This window comes from Phyllobates terribilis, unplaced genomic scaffold (assembly GCF_046119375.1).
Source record: "Phyllobates terribilis strain yellow unplaced genomic scaffold, ASM4611937v1 Scaffold_10__3_contigs__length_209671492, whole genome shotgun sequence".
NCBI lineage: Eukaryota > Metazoa > Chordata > Amphibia > Anura > Dendrobatidae > Phyllobates > Phyllobates terribilis.
The window spans coordinates 166,854,271-166,873,470 of record NW_027362770.1 but is presented as its reverse complement, the minus strand read 5'-3'; the positions used below and the strand labels follow the sequence as shown (position 1 = coordinate 166,873,470).

The following is a 19,200-nucleotide window of genomic DNA, read 5'->3' as shown; positions in this document are numbered from 1 at the left end:
TCTCACTTGTTTATTTTCACCAGGTAAACCAATATCAGTGCACAAAATTTAGAAATAAACATTTCTGATGTGCAAAAACAAAAACCAAAAAAATGAGTGATGAATATAGCCACCTTTCTTTATGATGACACTCAACAGCCTTCCATCCATAGATTCTGTCAATTGCTTGATCTGTTTTCGATCAACATTGCGTGCAGCAGCCACCACAGCCTCCCAGACACTGTTCCGAGAGGTGTACTGTTTTCCCTCCCTGTAGATCTCACATTTTATGATGGACCACAGGTTCTCTATGGGGTTCAGATCAGGTGAACAAGGGGGCCATGTCATTATTTTTTCTTCTTTTAGACCTTTACTGGCCAGCCACGCTGTGGAGTAGTTGGATGCATGTGATGGAGCATTGTCCTGCATGAAAATCATGTTTTTCTTGAACGATACCGACTTCTTCCTGTACCACTGCTTGAAGAAGTTGTCTTCCAGAAACTGGCAGTAGGTCTGGGAGTTGAGCTTCACTCCATCCTCAACCCGAAAAGGTCCCACAAGTTCATCTTTGATGACACCAGCCCATACCAGTACCCCACCTCCACCTTGCTGGCGTCTGAGTCGGAGTGGAGCTCTCTGCCCTTTACTGATCCAGCCTCTGGCCCATCAAGAGTCACCCTCATTTCATCAGTCCATAAAACCTTTGAAAAATCAGTCTTAAGATATTTCTTGGCCCATTCTTGACATTTTATCTTATGTTTCTTGTTCAGAGGTGGTCGTTTTTCAGCCTTCCTTACCTTGGCCATGTCCCTGAGTATCACACACCTTGTGCTTTTTGATACTCCAGTAACGTTGCAGCTCTGAAATATGGCAAAACTGGTGGCCGATTAAGCACACCTTATATAGGGTGTTGATGTCATTAGTCAACACCCCTCCTCATTACAGAGATGCACATCACCAGATTTACTTAATTGGTAGTTGGCTCTCAAGACTATGCAGTTTGGAGTAGGACAACATGTATAAAAAGTATCATGTGATCAAAATACGCATTTGCCTAATAATTCTGTATAATATAATGTTAGAATTATGTCAACAAAAGTCTTTTAATCTGGCATCAATGGATCCCAAATTTCAGATTAAAGGACTTTTGGAATATTATGCATTGATGATATTGGTAATTCTAGGCATATATAAAATCCAAGTTCTACAGTAATGGGGGAGCCATCGATTAATGCCATCAAAGACTTCCCAGGTAACTCTAGTTCTAATGATTCTCCTCCGACCTTTGATATGAGTGTGACTAGTGTGTTGTTATAGGATCAGTTGAAATGCAGATTCCAGGATCGGCAGATCTGCCAGCCGGGTTGGTTTACTTTACAGGATAGTTACAGCTAGAAGATAAGATAAGGGAGGGCACTATACAGAGGCATTCAGGGAATTGCAAGTTTTATATACATTGTGCTAACAGTAAAGAAAACGGACACATCCATAAAAATCAGCATTTTTGTTCTCTGTGGAGATAAGCAGCTGGCTGAGATGTCAGACAGCAGCTCACTTTACTCTCCTCACTGAAAAAAAAATCACATGCATACTTGAAGGAGGGAGTTGGGCTCACCTGGTGAGGTGGATCCTCCAGGCCCAAGGTCTGGGTGGGCACACTGGACACCGGTATCAGTGCAGCAGGCAGGTGAGGCATGCGGAAGACAGGTAGCAGAAGTACTGGAGACCACAGGCAGGCAGGAGACTGGGAACAGGGAGCTGAGATACTGGAAGCCACAGGCGGACAGGAGACGTCCTGGAGATTTACGGATGGGTAGCAGAGGTACTGGAAAAGTCCAGGAGGAATGCAGATTGGTAGCAGAGGTACTTGAGAAGTCCTGGAGGAACGCAGACAGGTAGCAGAGGTACTGGAAGCAGCAGGCAGACAGGAAACATCCTGGAAAATGTAGACAGGTAGCAGAGATACTAGAGAAGTCCTAGAGGAACGCAGACAAGTAGCAGAGGTGCTGGAGAAGTCCTGGAGGAACGCAGACAGGTAGCAGAGGTACTGGAAGCAGCAGGCAGACAGGAAACATCCTGGAAACTGTAGACAGGTAGCAGAGATACTAGAGAAGTCCTAGAGGAACGCAGACAAGTAGCAGAGGTACTGGAGAAGTCCTGGAGGAATGCAGACAGGTAGCAGAGGTACTGGAGAAGTCCTGGAGGAATGCAGACTGGTAGCAGAGGTACTGGAAGCAGCAGGCGGACAGGAAACATTGTGGAGACTGTAGACGGGTAGCAGAGATACTTGAAGCCGCAGGTAGACAGGAGACGTCCTGGAGACCGCAGACAGGTAGCAGAGGTACTGGAAGCACAGGCAGACAGGAGACGTCCTGGAGATTACGGATGGGTAGAAGAGGTACTGGAAACATCCTGGAGGAACGCAGACAGGTAGCACAGGTACTGAAAAAGTCCTGGAAGAACGCAGACAGTTAGCAGAGGTACTGGAAGCCACAGGCAGACAGGAGACGTCCTGGAGACTGCAGACAGGTAGCAGAGGTACTGGAAGCAGCAGGCAGACAGGAAATATCCTGGAGACTGCAGATCGGTAGCAGAGTTACTTGAAGCTGCAGGCAGACAGATGTCGTCCTGGAGACTGCAAACAGGTAGCAGAGGTACTGGAAGTCGCATACAGACAGGAGACGTCCTGGAGGAACGCAGACATGTAGCAGAGGTACTGGAAGAAGCAGGCAGACAGGAGACGTCCTGGAGACCGCAGACGGGTAGTGGAGATACTGGAAGCTGAAGGCAGACTGACGTCCTGGAGACCGGAAACAGGAAGCAGAGGTACTGGAAGTCGCATGCAGACAGGACTCAGGAACACTAAAGTCCTAATGCTAAGACATAGTTGTGTATCTTGGTGAGCCTTATATAGGTCCAGGTGCATCATTGCATAGGATCACCCCGGGCCATCTGCAAAGCCTGACATTGAGCACAGCAGAGTTTAGCGACCGGGATGACAGAAGCAAAGTCCAGATCCGGGATAGCTGCTTAACTGAGGGGGAAGGAGAAGTAGCTGTTGGCCAAATGAACCAACAGTGGCTCTCATTCTGGAGAACTCAGTCTGTTGATTTGAATGTATATGTGTAATACCACATTTCCCCTCTAGTGGTCACTGCAGGGAAAATTAGTAGGATCGTGACAACGGCTCTTAGTTTAACCTTTTTACTACCAAGAAAGTATGTAATATGTCCTGACAAACATTGTAAAATATTAAAGGGTTATTACCAAAATAACAAGTTGCCCCCCCTATCCACAGGATTAGGAATAACTTGCTTATCAGTGAGGGTCTGAGTACTGCGATCCTGAGATCAGGGCTCTGCAGCCCCGTTTTGAATGGTGTGGCGGTGCGCATGCTTGGCCTCTATTCACAATTCAAGGTCAAGACACTACTCGATTTTTTTCAGCAGTCCGTAGACAATGAATGGAGCAGAAGTCAAGCATGGAGCTGTGGAGCCCAAACCTTTGGATTGCTTGGGGTCCCAGAGATCAGACCCCCCCCCCCCTAATGATGAGAAAGTTGCCCCCCTATCTTATGAATCCTCACAATTTGTGGTTTTAGGAATAACCCTTTTAATTCTAAGTATTGCCTAAAGCCATGAAACTTGGCTTTCAAGGTTTATTGTTACCTCTTTACAGCTTCCAGTGGTTCCAGGGTAGAATCAGGAGCTTTTCTTCATGTTCTCGCCCTCCTTACAGCCTCCAGTGGTTCCATGGTAGAATCAGGAGCTTTTCTTCATGTTCTCGCCCTCCTTACAGCCTCCAGTGGTTCCATGGTAGAATCAGGAGCTTTCCTTCATGTTCTCACCCTCTTTACCTGTCACAGAGGGTTTTTGTTAGTTGATTGTCACAATTAAAGGCTCATTTATTTATTTTTTTCTTTCCGAAAGGATGAGAAGTAGAGCAAATATATCTAATCCTCCCCTCTGTCTGATTAGGCCACAATGGCTCCATGACGCCGATATTTAAGGCATCTAGATGGCTGACATTTTTTTTGAGCTTGTCAATTCTGCTGAATATGTGAGAATATGTGTACACAGAAATAAGTGACCTGAATGAACTGTGCACATCATGAACCAATTTTTCTAGGAGGTGTCTATCAGACTCTGGTTGAATTTTTGTGACAAAAAATTACATTATTTTTTAATATTTATTAATTTCTTTGCATAAAAGAACTAAGGATTTTAAAAGTGCTGGGTGGTGGTTTAACAATGTGGCAGGTGTCTATTTTCAGAAAATATATGGATAGGAATAATATATATATATAATTTTTTTTTTTTTAATTTTCCAATTTAAGAATTTTATTTAATTGCCCGATTTAAGGCTGTTTTTTTTTTGCTGTTCTGTTCAACTGCCCAATGAGGTTTTGCTGTGTCTACAGTCGCTCAATGGAAATGGCAGTGTCAATTTATTCATACATTTCCAAGAGGCATAACAGAGGAACAGCACATCAAAAATTCAAAGAAAATTTTTTTTGGAGATTATCTTTTTTTTTTTTTTATAACTGAAGTGGACCTGTCAGTAAAGTGGACAGGCCGTCATAGAGTTTTCTGCAACTTAACGTATTATGTCGGGATGGGCACGTCGCCCTTGTGATCGCTGGCAAATTGTGTTAGGCTTCTTTTTAAGTTTGGCTCCAGGCAGTAGAAGGTTAATGTTACCTGGTTGCCAGTCCCAGAGAGCTGCCAGCTGGGGATTTTCGTTGGTTCCTCCTGACCTTTGCCTCTGCAGCAATGTCAATAATGAAAGCTTACATCAACCAAACTTTCCGGTGCCCATTTCCAGTTTGCTGCCGTACACCGTGCGGCGCTCCTGCAAAACTAAGCTGGCGGACACCATTACAATGCCCAGACTAAGCGAATAGGTGAGTGCAACTTCTCTACTGAATAAAAAGTCCTAGTCGACTATATTATGGCACTGCTCATCCTGAGCCTCCTGATGTATGCCTATTCCGATCCCTATCCCATTCAGGGGCTGTACTTGCTGTGACTAATGAAAGCATAAATTGGCTTGTAATATAGTTATTTAAAAAGATATGGCAGAGAACAATTTAAAAAAAAAAAGCATATCTGTTCCCCATAAACCAAAAATGATCACATTGTGTCTGCCCACGGCCACCACTAGAGGGAGCCTCAGAGTTCACGATCATACTAGGATCCCAAAGATGAAACGTATCCACACTACTTTCTTTTCTTTTTCTTCCTGGTACCTGTGTTTTTTTTTTTCTTTTTATGTTGCACCTATTCTAGTGCGTTCTTTTTAGACTTTAGCTTTTTCGGGAGCGTTTCATGGATGAGGTCTATGAGCGGATCAGGTGTTGCGCGACTGCATTCCTCCGCGCCGGCCTCACGTCAGGTGACATTCCAAGGTCGCTTCCTGGAAAGAGCTGACACAAAGGTTTTCTGTCTAGCAGCGGTCAGGTGGACGTATGTGTATAAATGCTATAAGATTAAAACCACCGGATCGTGTTGTGCAGCTCCTCCTCTCTGACCCCTGGAGGCCTGGACTCCATAAGATCTGGAAGAGTCCTGTGGTTTCGGGCTGCGGATCCTGAGCGTGGTTCGGTGCGCCCTACATGGATCCAACTAGTTTTCCAGCACATCCCACAGATGATATGAAAAAACAGTACCCTAACCTTGCCCAATTCTTTATATGCGCACACACCGAAATATTGCTACTTGTAAAGCTTATTAGTGTTCCCACATAGTATGGTACTATTTTTCTGCCCCCCCAGTGTCCACCCCCCTAAAGTATGATGTCCCATGTCCCAACAGTACTTTCCCATTCACACACTATATGTCTGTCATACACGCACAACTCTGCTACATTACATACACACACGCACAGCCCTACTACATCAAAACATACCCTATATACTGTATATAGACTGGCTAGCCTTTATTCTGCATGTGCATTAATGAACCTTAGAAGTCAATCGCCGTCATACTACTTAACAATTTTCCTTCCTTGGACCACGTTTGGTAGGTACTAATCACTTTATACCAGGGACCCTCCACAAGACCCACCATATACCAAGTATACCCCACAAGATCCGGCATGTGCCAAAAATACCCGAAAACCGCTGCATTCTGGAAGCACCCCACGGGAGCTGCCACATGCCGGGGATGTCCTACGAGTGCCGCCCCATGCCGGGAGCGTCCTACGAGTGCCGCCCCATGCCGGGAGCGTCCTACGAGTGCCGCCCCATGCCGGGAGCGTCCTACGAGTTCCGCCCCATGCCGGGAGCTTCCTACGAGTGCCGCCCCATGCCGGGAGCTTCCTACGAGCCCTTTCAAGAACTGTTACTGGCTGCCTAATCTATCCCGAGTTCAGCGGATAGTCGGTGACTGAAATAGAGGAAAATTAAAATTCATGAACCCCTCTTCAGAGAGGGGACATATCACCCTCACATCGCACATATGGGATTAATTTTAACTGGAGAAGTAAGAAAGAGCTGACACTTCAATCTCCATTGAAGTAAGGACCTCCTGTCGTGGAATAGGTAATTACAGTAGAGATCTGCTCTGAGAACCAGCCACCAATATTGTGGTTTGTATCTATCCGATATTTATGGGAGACATATTTTTGGGGTAGTAGCGAAGGGACGAACATAATGCATTCATTCACATCACCATAAGGCTGGAAGAACACCTCAAATTTAATATTGGTACAAAGGATGATGCTATCCAGGCCATGTTTCATCTCTATAGAAAGGTAAAATCGTGATAAGAAACATGGCAACAATATCTACCACTTGGAACTTCCAGGGGCGAAGATATCCTGAAAGTTGGGGATCTCCTAAACTTCTAAAAGACCTAGAGCATCCTACAACCAGCCCCAATATGAGCTCACCAAGGGGAGGTATGTGGGCGTAACCTTGTTCTAATAAAAATTAGTTTGGGGTTTTTGTCGTTGTTCATTTCTGGAAGACAGTTCTTTGTGAGAATGTTTCATTTTCCTAATCGGATTGCTTCCCTCCATAAAGATAAGAGCCATTCTTGCAACATCAGGTTTAGTACTTTTCTTTTGTTATTCCTTTTTTACTTTATGAAATTGTATATACCGTATTATTTTGTATCATCTTTTTTTTATTTTTTATAAACACTGCCTACCTTTCCAGATTAAAATGTAATAGTTCTGTTCCTCTGGCTCTGCAAACCGCACCCCTGAAGCCATGCGCTACCTGAAATAGGTGTCCAATCGGCCTGTATAAACGATAGGTGGTGGCTTTTTTTGTTTTTGTCGAGTTGGCCTTGGCCGTGTCCGTACCGGGGTGTGTGTAGATATTCCATGTGTTGGAATGCGTCGTCCATCGCTCGTCAAATAATTGACCTAACAATTGGTGGGAGTGGAGGTGTGTCCCTTGACAAACTGGTGGGATCTGCGCGATTCACCCTGCTGTTCTCCTTGATGAATTGATGGCAGTGGTGAGATCTGCCCGATTGCCCCTGCTGTTATCCTTTACAAACCGGTGAGAGCGGTGGGATCTGACAGATTGCCCCTGCTGTTATCCTTGACAAACTGGTGAGAGCGATGGGATCTGCCCGATTTCCCCTGCTGTTATCCTTGACAAACTGGTGAGAGCGATGGAATCTGCCCGATTGCCCCTGCTGTTATCCTTGACAAACTGGTGAGAGCGGTGGGATCTGCCCTATTGCCGCTGCTGTTATCCTTGACAAACTGGTGAGAGCGGTGGGATCTGAATGATTGCCCCTGCTGTTATCCTTGACAAACTGGTGAGAGCGATGGGATCAGCATGATTGCCCCTGTTGTTATCCTTGACAAACTTGTGAGAGCGGTGGGATCTGCCCGATTGCCCCTGCTGTTATCCTTGACAAACTGGTGAGAGCGGTGGGATCTGCCTGATTGCCCCTGCTGTTATCCTTGACAAACTGGTGAGAGTGGTGGGATCTGTCCGATTGCCCCTGTTGTTATCCTTGACAAACTGGTGAGAGCGGTGGGATCTGCCTGATTGCCCCTGCTGTTATCCTTGACAAACTGGTGAGAGCTGTGGGATCTGCCCGATTGCCGCTGCTGTTATCCTTGACAAACTGGTGAGAGTGGTGGGATCTGCCTGATTGCCCCTGTTGTTATCCTTGACAAACTGGTGAGAGCGGTGGGATCTGCCTGATTGCCCCTGTTGTTATCCTTGACAAACTGGTGAGAGCGGTGGGATCTGCCTGATTGCCCCTGCTGTTATCCTTTACAAACTGGTGAGAGCGGTGGGATCTGAATGATTGCCCCTGCTGTTATCCTTGACAAACTGGTGAGAGCGATGGGATCAGCATGATTGCCCCTGTTGTTATCCTTGACAAACTTGTGAGAGCGGTGGGATCTGCCCGATTGCCCCTGCTGTTATCCTTGACAAACTGGTGAGAGCGGTGGGATCTGCCTGATTGCCCCTGCTGTTATCCTTGACAAACTGGTGAGAGCTGTGGGATCTGCCCGATTGCCGCTGCTGTTATCCTTGACAAACTGGTGAGAGTGGTGGGATCTGCCTGATTGCCCCTGTTGTTATCCTTGACAAACTGGTGAGAGCGGTGGGATCTGCCTGATTGCCCCTGTTGTTATCCTTGACAAACTGGTGAGAGCGGTGGGATCTGCCTGATTGCCCCTGCTGTTATCCTTTACAAACTGGTGAGAGCGGTGGGATCTGCCTGATTGCCCCTGTTGTTATCCTTGACAAACTGGTGGGACCGGCGTGATCTCTCCGGTGTTATCCATGGCAGTGGTTTTAATGTTGGAGCTGATCAGTGGTCCGAGTATGTGGCACACACGCTCTTCTCCTTTGCGCACTTCTCTGCAGTCTCTTTATGATGTCTCTGCTGCTTGTGATAATCATGGGGCATGAAGTGCCCTTGTGCAGTGAGAGTTTATTGAGGAGGAAGTGGAGTTTCTCCCCAGCAGGGAGGAGCGTGCATTGTGTGTTGTGGATTACAGCAGAATGGGAGGCTCGGGTTAGGACGCAGCAGAAATCCAACATTTCGTTTAAACCCCCCCAAAAAAAACGACCTGCAGCGTCCCCTCCGGATCTCGCCATTTACTCATTTCCCTATTTCTGTCTGACTTCTCCAAACTTCGGAGAGACGCGGCTCACAAATGTATCCGACCCAAGGGAAGACGACGACAGGTGAGTCAAGTACAGATGTAGCAGAGTGGAAATTGTCGGTGTGAGATTATCGGATGTAGCAGAGCTGAGGTGTCGTTTTACCTACAGCATTAACTATTTTCAATGCCTCTGCTAGCTGTAAGTGAGTTAGGGCCATTACAGTTCACTTCCAGAGGCAAAAATACTGTATGGACCTGGTACTTCTCACAGCTGAGGCTTTGTTACAATTGCATCCAGTCTAGATAATCATCTGTGAGCTGAATTCTCTCTTCTGTCCTGATATGAGCAATGACCCATTGTATCAGTGTGGAGTCCAGATTGGATACAAATGTAACAAACTCTCAGCTGTGAGTAGTAATATCAGTACAGGATTGTTTCGGGCGTCTATTGTCCATAATTGCTTACTAATCAGATTTCTCTTTAAATGGGTTGCCCTGGAGTAGAAAAAAGGGTCTGAGTGCAGAAATGGCGCCCCCTTTGTTCATTGGCTGTGTCTGGTATTGCAGCCCCCAATCATTTACTGGGTCACCGCTGAACTCCCTTCTTAAATCATCTATTATATAACTTTGTACCGAGGTGTCGGCATTTATATTTTCTATAGGTCATGGAGAAAGTATTTATAAGTTATCCCCTTTCCATGCAAGGGAGGATAAGTTGCTGATCACTAGGGGTCCGACCGCTGGAAACCTCACCGATTCCAAGATGAGGAAGGCAGATCCTTGACGTGGATGAAGCAGAGGTGCGCGTGCTCGTCCTCCATTCACTGTCAGTGGGACTGACGGAAATATCCACGCACTGCGCCCGCTCTCACCGGAAGCCCCATAACAAATAAATGGAGCAAGGGTCTAGCAGGCCCGTTCTCAAGATCGTTGGGGGGGTCACAGCCAGTGTCAGACGGAAGAACATTGGGCCCACCAGAGGATTTGATCCTGAGGGCTCACCTTTTAGCTCCCACTCAAGAGCCCCATAGCAGCTGCAAGGTTTGCACTATGAACTTTCCTGAAGGATAAGCCAGGGCCCACCGGAGGATTCTTCGCTTCTCTGGTGGGCCAGTCCAACTCTGGTCACAGCCATCAGACCCCACCACGATCAGCTAGTCATCCCCCATCCTATCTATCTATCTATCATCTATTATCTATCTATCTATCATCTATTATCTATCTATCTATTATCTATCTATTATCTATCTATTATCTATCATCTATCTATTATCTATCTATTATCTATCATCTATCTATTATCTATCTATTATCTATCATCTATTATCTATCTCTTTATCTATCTATTATCTATTATATATCTATCATCTATTATCTATCTATTATCTATGTATTATCTATCATCTATTATCTATCTATTATCTATCTATTATCTATCTATTATCTATCATCTATCTCTTTATCTATCTATTATCTATTATTTATCTATTATCTATCTATCATCTATCTATTATCTATCTATCATCTATCTATCATCTATCTATTTTCTATCTATTATATATTATATATCTAGTATCTATTATTTATTTTCTATCTATTATCTATTTATCTTGTCACTCAAATCTTTCATTTCCTTTTCTTGCTTTCTTTCTCTATTTCATAAATATTTTTCTATAAATCTATATATCTCTGATCTATTATCTCTCTCTGTATATCTACTATTTATGTCTCCTATATCTAGCGCTCATATCTATCTTTCTATCTTCCTTCCATCCTTTCTTCTTTCCTTTCCTCTTTTCTTTTTTCCTTCCTTCCTTTCTCCTATATCCAATTTTTTTCTTTCTTTCTTTTTATTATTGCTTTAGTCTTTTCTTCTTTCTTTCTTTCCTTCTATTCCTTCGTCCTTTCTTTTTATTGCTTTTTTCCATCTTTTCTATTTCTCTCCTTTCTTTCTCTCCCTTTCTTTCCTTCCTTCTTTCTTTCTTTCCTTCCTTCTTTCTTTCTTTCCTTCCTTCTTTCTTTTCTTTCCTTTTTTCTTTTCTTTCCTTCTTTCCTTCCTTTCTTTCTCTCCCTTTCCTTCTTTCTTTCCTTTCTTTCTCTCTTTCCTTCTTTCTTTCCCGTCATCGTGTGCGCTGTCCACCCTCTCGCATCCTCCTCTTCCTGTATAAATGATGAACTGCTCGTCATATCGGCATCTGGCAGAAATATTTTCTGTGAATGTCATATTATGTGATTGTGTTGTGTTTTGACACCGTGTGAATGTAGTGTAACCCCCCCCCCCCACAATGGTAATAGGTGAGGTATGACATGTCTATGGGCTGCCAGAAAAAGATTCAAAATGGAAAATAGCGCCACATTTGCACACAGGCCGTGTTTGGTATTACAGCTCATCTTTACTTATTTGAATGGAGCGGAGCTACAAACCTGTCAGAGTCCCTGTGCGCAGTGTATTGTCGGACAGCTGAGATACGAGGTGCTGTTTGCCAGGGTTCAAACACTGTCGAGCTGTTTTAGCGGTGACATGGAGCGAACAATATAAACAGCTCTTTTACCGCCGTCTTTTATGTCTGCAGACCGCATAGAGACGCGTCCCTTTAAGATGTTTACTCCATTACTGCTCGCCTACAGGGAGGAAAGGTCACCCAGCCTGTGCAAGCTCCCGCTAGTGCCTGCAGGATGCAGCCGCCAGACACTGAAATATTCATGGATCCTCCGGATCAGAATCAATGGCTGACAGGGAAGATGTCTGCAAGATCTGCACACTTCATCCACAAACTGCACTTACACATATAAAGGAAAAAAGGATATATATATATATATATATATATATATATATATATATATATATATATATAATATATCGGATCCTGTGTTATCTACTGTATATAGAGGTGTTATTAGTCATTGTACAGGAGGAGGAGGAGGTGAGCTGTGATATCACCTATTGTGAATGGTGGATCCTGTGTTATCAGCTGTGTACAGGGGTATTATGAAACATTGTGATCCTGCCTCTGAAGATAATGAGACTGCTGAAAACTCTTCCTGGATGTATAAGTCTAAAAAAGCCCCAGTGGCCAGTGTGAAAATTGCAAGGTTACTAATTTTATATTTTAAGAAAAATCGCTAAATTTTTTTTTAAAAAAAAACTTGTAGCACAAAAACCTAACTTAAACAATTGGTCATTTTCTGATAACAGATCCCCTTTACGAGTAAAAGGACCTCAGTCGAGGTATAAATTCAGGAGCGTTCTGATCTGCAGGGTGGCTGTGTACACATTACGAGGGCAGGAGTTAATGTATGAGATGATGTGAGTCCTGTCAGTAATCCGCGCTCCCTGACTGGTTTCTGTCTCTTCACTCTGGGAGCTCGGAGCTTCCTGCACAGCTGGACTGGAAAATTTGTTTTTAGGAACTAAAAATACCAACTTTGAAGCCAAAATGTGTTTACGGAATAATGAGATGAAAATGGGAATATTTGGCGTTTTGTTTTCTAAATTGAAAGTTTTTACGGAAAATGTGAAATTATAATAATGGACAGGGTGCCCCCATAGCGATGGGCTGTACCGTGTGGTGGGCAGGGTGACCCCATAGCAATGGGCTGTACCGTGTGGTGGGCAGGGTGACCCCATAGCGATGGAATGTACCGTGTGGTGGGCAGGGTGCCCCGATAGCGATGGGCTGTACCGTGTGGTGGGCAGGGTGCCCCGATAGCGATGGGCTGTACCGTGTGGTGGACAGGGAGCCCCCATAGCGATGGGCTGTACCGTGTGGTGGGCAGGGTGCCCCCATAGCGATGGGCTGTACCGTGTGGTGGGCAGGGTGCCCCCATAGCGATGGGCTGTACCGTGTGGTGGGCAGGGTGCCCCCATAGCGATGGGCTGTACCGTGTGGTGGGCAGGGTGCCCCCATAGCGATGGGCTGTACCGTGTGGTGGACAGGGAGCCCCCATAGCGATGGGCTGTACCGTGTGGTGGACAGGGAGCCCCCATAGCGATGGGCTGTACCGTGTGGTGGGCAGGGTGCCCCCATAGCGATGGGCTGTACCGTGTGGTGGGCAGGGTGCCCCCATAGCGATGGGCTGTACCGTGTGGTGGGCAGGGTGCCCCCATAGCGATGGGCTGTACCGTGTGGTGGGCAGGGTGCCCCCATAGCAATGGGCTGTACCTTGTGGTGGGCAGGGTGCCCCCATAGCGATGGGCTGTACCGTGTGGTGGACAACAAAAACAAGATTCTCCAGCCATGAGAAATGAGCTACGTCTAAAACTTCACATTTATTTACAAACTTTAAAATCCAGTATTTTCGACAAACCACAGATCATCAGATAAACCAACGTGTTTCGGCTTTAAGCCTGAGTCGTGGTATACGTACCTAATTTTTCATCGCTGGAGAATCTTTTTTTTTTTTCCTGCATTCCCATATCGACCTGGACTGGGGTGGCTCCATAGGATGTGTCCTGTCCTAAACAAGGTGCAACTAGATATGGTGAGCTGACTCTCCCCTTTCCTGGCTGTTCATATCATGTACAAGTAATATTGTACCATGTGGTGGACAGGGTGCCCCCAGTGACGAGCTGTGCATGTGATGGACAGGGTGCCAATAATTGCCAATTTTCTTTTGTAATTCTGAGGACATTCGCATATAACATGGGGCTGGCAGTGAGATGTGAGGGGTCAAGTGTCTACTCGTATGACACTTTCTGTCCCGTGCCTACTCGTATGTCACTTCCTGTCCCGTGCCTACTCGTATGTCACGTCCTGTCCCGTGCCTACTCGTATGTCACTTCCTGTCCCATGCCTACTCGTATGTCACTTCCTGTCCCGTGCCTACTTGTATGTCACTTCCTGTCCCATGCCTATTCGTATTAATAAAATGCTAAGAAGCAAAAACAAGCACAATAGTTTTATCTGGTTAATATTTTTTTTTAAATAAGATAAAATATATTGGTTTCTTGTCCTGAGGAAGAAGTAGGTTACTTCGAAACGCGTCAACAATAAAAAACGTATACCTATCCTGAGTGTACCTGGATTTGCCTTACCATCCATCAGCAGTGCAGGATATCCACATTTTTCCTTATTCACGTTTGTGCCTACTCGTATGTCACTTCCTGTCCCGTGCCTACTCGCATGTCACTTCCTGTCCTGTGCTTACTCGTATGTCACTTCCTGTCCCGTGCCTACTCGCATGTCACTTCCTGTCCTGTGCTTACTCGTATGTCACTTCCTGCCCCGTGCCTACTTGCATGTCACTTCCTGCCCCGTGCCTACTCGCATGCCGCTTCCCGCCCTGTGCCTACTCGCATGCCGCTTCCCGCCCTGTGCCTACTCGCATGCCGCTTCCCGCCCTGTGCCTACTCGCATGCCGCTTCCCGCCCTGTGCCTACTCGCATGCCGCTTCCCGCCCTGTGCCTACTCGCATGCCGCTTCCCGCCCCGTGCCTACTCGCATGCCGCTTCCCGCCCCGTGCCTACTCGCATGCCGCTTCCTGTTCGGCCATTGATTTCTGTGAGCAGAGTTAGTGCTGGCAGTGATCGCTTAGGCCCAACCTAGAAAAGAAGGCAAATATATAAAAGAAAAAACCTATTGCCATAGCAACCAGTCAGAATCCTGCCTCCTTTTTTAACATAAGTGGTCATTTTCATACATATAGCCATGCTTATGTGCCAGATTTGCTTCCAGCAGTTACACTTAGCACATAATAGATAGAGGTGGAGTTTCTGGCGCATATTCACCATTTTTCTTCCAGACATCTGCACAGACATGACGCCACCTGACAATGGTCACAACACAAGAGCTCAAAATAAGTAAAAGAGAAAACCCCCTTTAACATAAGAATCGCCCATTGATCAACTGATTGCCGGGGATCTGCCTTCAGAAGCCACGTCTGTCCTCACGTTAGTCCTACAGTGGCCACTGCTGGCGGTAATGGAGTATTACACGATAGCTCAGGTTTGACTGGATTCATAGAGGTGGCCCTCTGTCTTCCATATGCCGAGTGGTATACTGCAATTGGCGGGGGTCACTTGGCTTCCATGTAGACCATGAGCTGGAGAAGGCCGTGATGCCGAAAGGGCTGTCTGGAGTATTTTGTATGAGGTGGGTTCATGACACCTGTGATAGTTCTGATCGAAGTAGTTTAGCGCCTTGGATGTTGTGGTGAACAGTGACCATAGCATTTAAATGGTAAGATGGGGAAGATATATCTATTTCCCCCATTAGGAACCCAAGATGTGATAATGGGAACCCTATGGGTTGTTCATTGGCAGGCGGGGGCTCATTCTGGTACATAACTATGAGACCCCTGGATTTCTATGCATTTCCTCGTGTAAATGGGGCCTTACTAGGTATTTTTTTCTCATTAACATGGCATTAATCGATTACACTGTGACTTTCAGTGTGTCAAGTCACTATGAGCCCCTGCAACATCGCAGCATATTGTGCCCCCCTACAGTACTACAACAAGCAAGTCTCAAAAAGTCAGTTTTTAGTGATTTGTTTGTCGTGGTTGAGGTACCATAATGGGCTCCGATGGGACCCCTAATTCACCTGTACTATGTAGTAGCGGCCCATTGCGATCTTTGGCCGTCCGACTGGTGTTGTAGCCATGAAACCCCAGCCTAAGTACTCCAGAATATTTTAACTCTTAGTTTTCTGCTCAACTGTATTTTATGTGTTTTCCATTTAGAAGTAGATTTCTACCACAAAGTGGCTTGTTTTGGGGCAATTTGGAAAAGCACCACCCCACTGAGCCACGTTTTGTGGCTTGTTAAGAGGCAATGAGGGAGAAATGCATTGAGCCAAGATGGAAGTTTTCCTGTCCCACTGTCCTAAGCACTCGGCTGTAGCTGTTTGGCTTAGTAAGAATGTGCTGTGAGTGTGCGCTGTGAGAGGGGCAGAGATAGCTGTTTCATTCAGTGTATTGTTACAGAGCATGGGGCAGACGGACACAGTGGTTCCCATGCACAGGATATGTAGGGGAATTTGGGGAGAATACAGAACATGATTGTCATTGAATACATCTTGCTCTTGAGGAGTGAAGTTTTTTCCTTGTACTAAATAAATAAATCAAAAATTGTTGCCTACAGTTATGTGATACCGCATTCCCACGCTCAGAATAAGAAGGGGTACGGGACTTTTGTGCCATATTTAGTCCTGGATAAATATAGTTGAGTAAATGACTGGAAATTATTTGTTTATATGTGAAATGGATGATGTCATTTCAGCTTTTTTTTTTTTTTGGGTGGCAAAATGTAGTTTGTGCTTCTGTCTTTTTGCTATACTTTTTAGATAACTCTGCCCCCAAATGAATGTGTTTTAACCTGGAATAAATCATTTACTGTTCTTTTGTAGATTTTATGATTTGTGAATTTTTTTTTAGCCTTGTGAACTTTTAGGATTTAAAGTTTTGGTAAATTTTAAGCTCTTCATCATGTTTGAAAATGACAAAATTTACAAAAGAAAAATTATTAAACTTCCAAAACCCCCAAAATTGCACAATTCACATATTCTAAAAAACGCACAAAATTCACAAAAATTGCACAAATTGAAAATGACAGAATTAAAAATTGTGTATGATTCTTGTGCATTATGCACAGTTTTGGGGTTTTGTAGGTTCGTGATTTTTTTCTTTTTTTTTCTGTTTTGTATTTTTCTACAATTTTTGACTTTATACATTTTTTAAGATTTTGTACATTTTTAATTTTTTTTTCTTTATTTATGAAATTAAATTGTATATTTTTTTATTGACCTCTTTTAACAAGTCCTTAAAAATTCTATACAGCTTGTTAGCCCAGGGCCAGCTTTAAGGGTACGGCCAGATGTGGACAAAGCTTATATGAGACATAATTGTGCGCCATTTGGCCATATAAGTGGGCCGAGATTTGGGCGCATTTGGTAAGTTTCGCCATCTGGCTATACCCTAAGTGTGTGTGCCCCCTGTCTATCCCCCCAATAGTGAGACTTGTTTACCCAGATCACCATGGGTCATGGGTTTTGGCATCTGGGTCAAACTGGTCAATGGAGAGCGGGACCACCATAAGCAATACACTGTATAGTGGCCCATGGGGGTAATTTCCGCTAATGAGCCCAATGTACCCAGGAACCACACTGTACATGGGGCAACTAATTTGGCAACTTGAAATATTTTTAAAAGAAAATATAAAATTTTCACATTTTTACCTTTTTTTTTAATATATATATAATTTTTTTTGGGGGGGGGGTGCTGCTGCCATCAAATATATTCAGTGACCTTTCTTAAGAAGTGAAAAGAGGAAGAATTAAGAAAAGGGAACGTAAAGGAAAACTGAAGAGACGGAACTGTGGTATGGAAGTGAGGTGATCGGTTCTTGATAGAATTTGATGCTACCTCTTCTCATGTTTGTGAGAATTACAATTTTTCTCTCTATAGGTTTTCTTTTTATAGATGTAAGCTACTTCAAAGTCTGTATCTACATTACATTTTGTAACAAGTTACGTCCTGTATTATACTCCAGAGCTGCACTCACTATTCTGCTGGTGCAGTCACTGTGTACATACATTACATTACTGATCCTGAGTTACATCCTGTATTATACTCCAGAGCTGCACTCACTATTCTGCTGGTGCAATGACTGTGTACATACATTACATTACTGATCCTGAGTTACATCCTGTATTATACTCCAGAGCTGCACTCCCTATTCTGCTGGTGCAGTCACTGTGTACATACATTACATTACTGATCCTGAGTTACATCCTGTATTATACTCCAGAGCTGCACTCACTATTCTGCTGGTGCAGTCACTGTGTACATACATTACATTACTGATCCTGAGTTACATCCTGTATTATACTCCAGAGCTGCACTCACTATTCTGCTGGTGCAATCACTGTGTACATACATTACATTACTGATCCTGAGTTACATCCTGTATTATACTCCAGAGCTGCACTCACTATTCTGCTGATGCAGTCACTGTGTACATACATTACATTACTGATCCTGTACTGATCCTGGGTTACATCCTGCATTATACTCCAGAGCTGCACTCACTATTCTGCTGGTGCAGTCACTGTGTACATACATTACTGATCCTGAGTTACATCCTGTATTATACTCCAGAGCTGCACTCACTATTCTGCTGATGCAGTCACTGTGTACATACATTACATTACTGATCCTGTACTGATCCTGGGTTACATCCTGCATTATACTCCAGAGCTGCACTCACTATTCTGTTGGTGCAGTCACTGTGTACATACATTACATTACTGATCCTGAGTTACATCCTGTATTATACTCCAGAGCTGCACTCACTATTCTGTTGGTGCAGTCACTGTGTACATACATTACATTACTGATCCTGAGTTACATCCTGTATTATACTCCAGAGCTGCACTCACTATTCTGCTGGTGCAGTCACTGTGTACATACATTACATTACTGATCCTGAGTTACATCCTGTATTATACTCCAGAGCTGCACTCACTATTCTGCTGGTGCAATCACTGTGTACATACATTACATTACTGATCCTGAGTTACATCCTGTATTATACTCCAGAGCTGCACTCACTATTCTGCTGATGCAGTCACTGTATACATACATTACATTACTGATCCTGTACTGATCCTGGGTTACATCCTGCATTATACTCCAGAGCTGCACTCGCTATTCTGCTGGTGCAGTCACTGTGTACATACATTACTGATCCTGAGTTACATCCTGTATTATACTCCAGAGCTGCACTCACTATTCTGTTGGTGCAGTCACTGTGTACATACATTACATTACTGATCCTGAGTTACATTACTGATCCTGAGTTACATCCTGTATTATTCTCCAGAGCTGCACTCACTATTGTGCTGGTGCAGTGACTGTGTACATTACATTACTGATCCTGTACTGAGCCTGAGTTACATCCTGTATTATTCTCCAGAGCTGCACTCACTATTCTGTTGGTGCAGTCATTGTGTACATACATTACATTACTGATCCTGATTTCCATCCTGTATTATACTCCAGAGCTGCACTCATTATTCTGCTGGTGCAGTCACTGTGTACATGCATTACATTACTGATCTTGATTTACATCCTGTATTATACTCCAGAGCTGCACTCACTATTCTGCTGGTGCAGTCACTGTGTACATACATTACA

The 19,200-nt window shown here is 44.5% G+C and overlaps 1 protein-coding gene across 4 annotated transcripts in view; it reads left to right on the top strand.

Annotated features, from left to right (window-relative positions):
- FGD4 (FYVE, RhoGEF and PH domain containing 4) overlaps window positions 1–19,200 on the top strand; it is a 217,600-nt gene that overhangs the window by 68,507 nt on the left and 129,893 nt on the right. Inside the window, exon 1 of one of the 4 annotated variants that reach the window (XM_073650090.1) lies at window positions 4,747–4,882. The exons of 2 other annotated variants lie outside the window; for them this stretch is intronic. Coding sequence is in view for 1 of the 2 variants with exons in the window: in XM_073650087.1 (XP_073506188.1) it covers window positions 9,118–9,148 (31 nt within the window). In the remaining variant the exon portion in view is untranslated. Of the gene's footprint in view, window positions 1–4,746; window positions 4,883–8,926; window positions 9,149–19,200 lie in introns of those variants that run through there. One more of the 4 variants, XM_073650087.1, reaches the window with a different exon arrangement.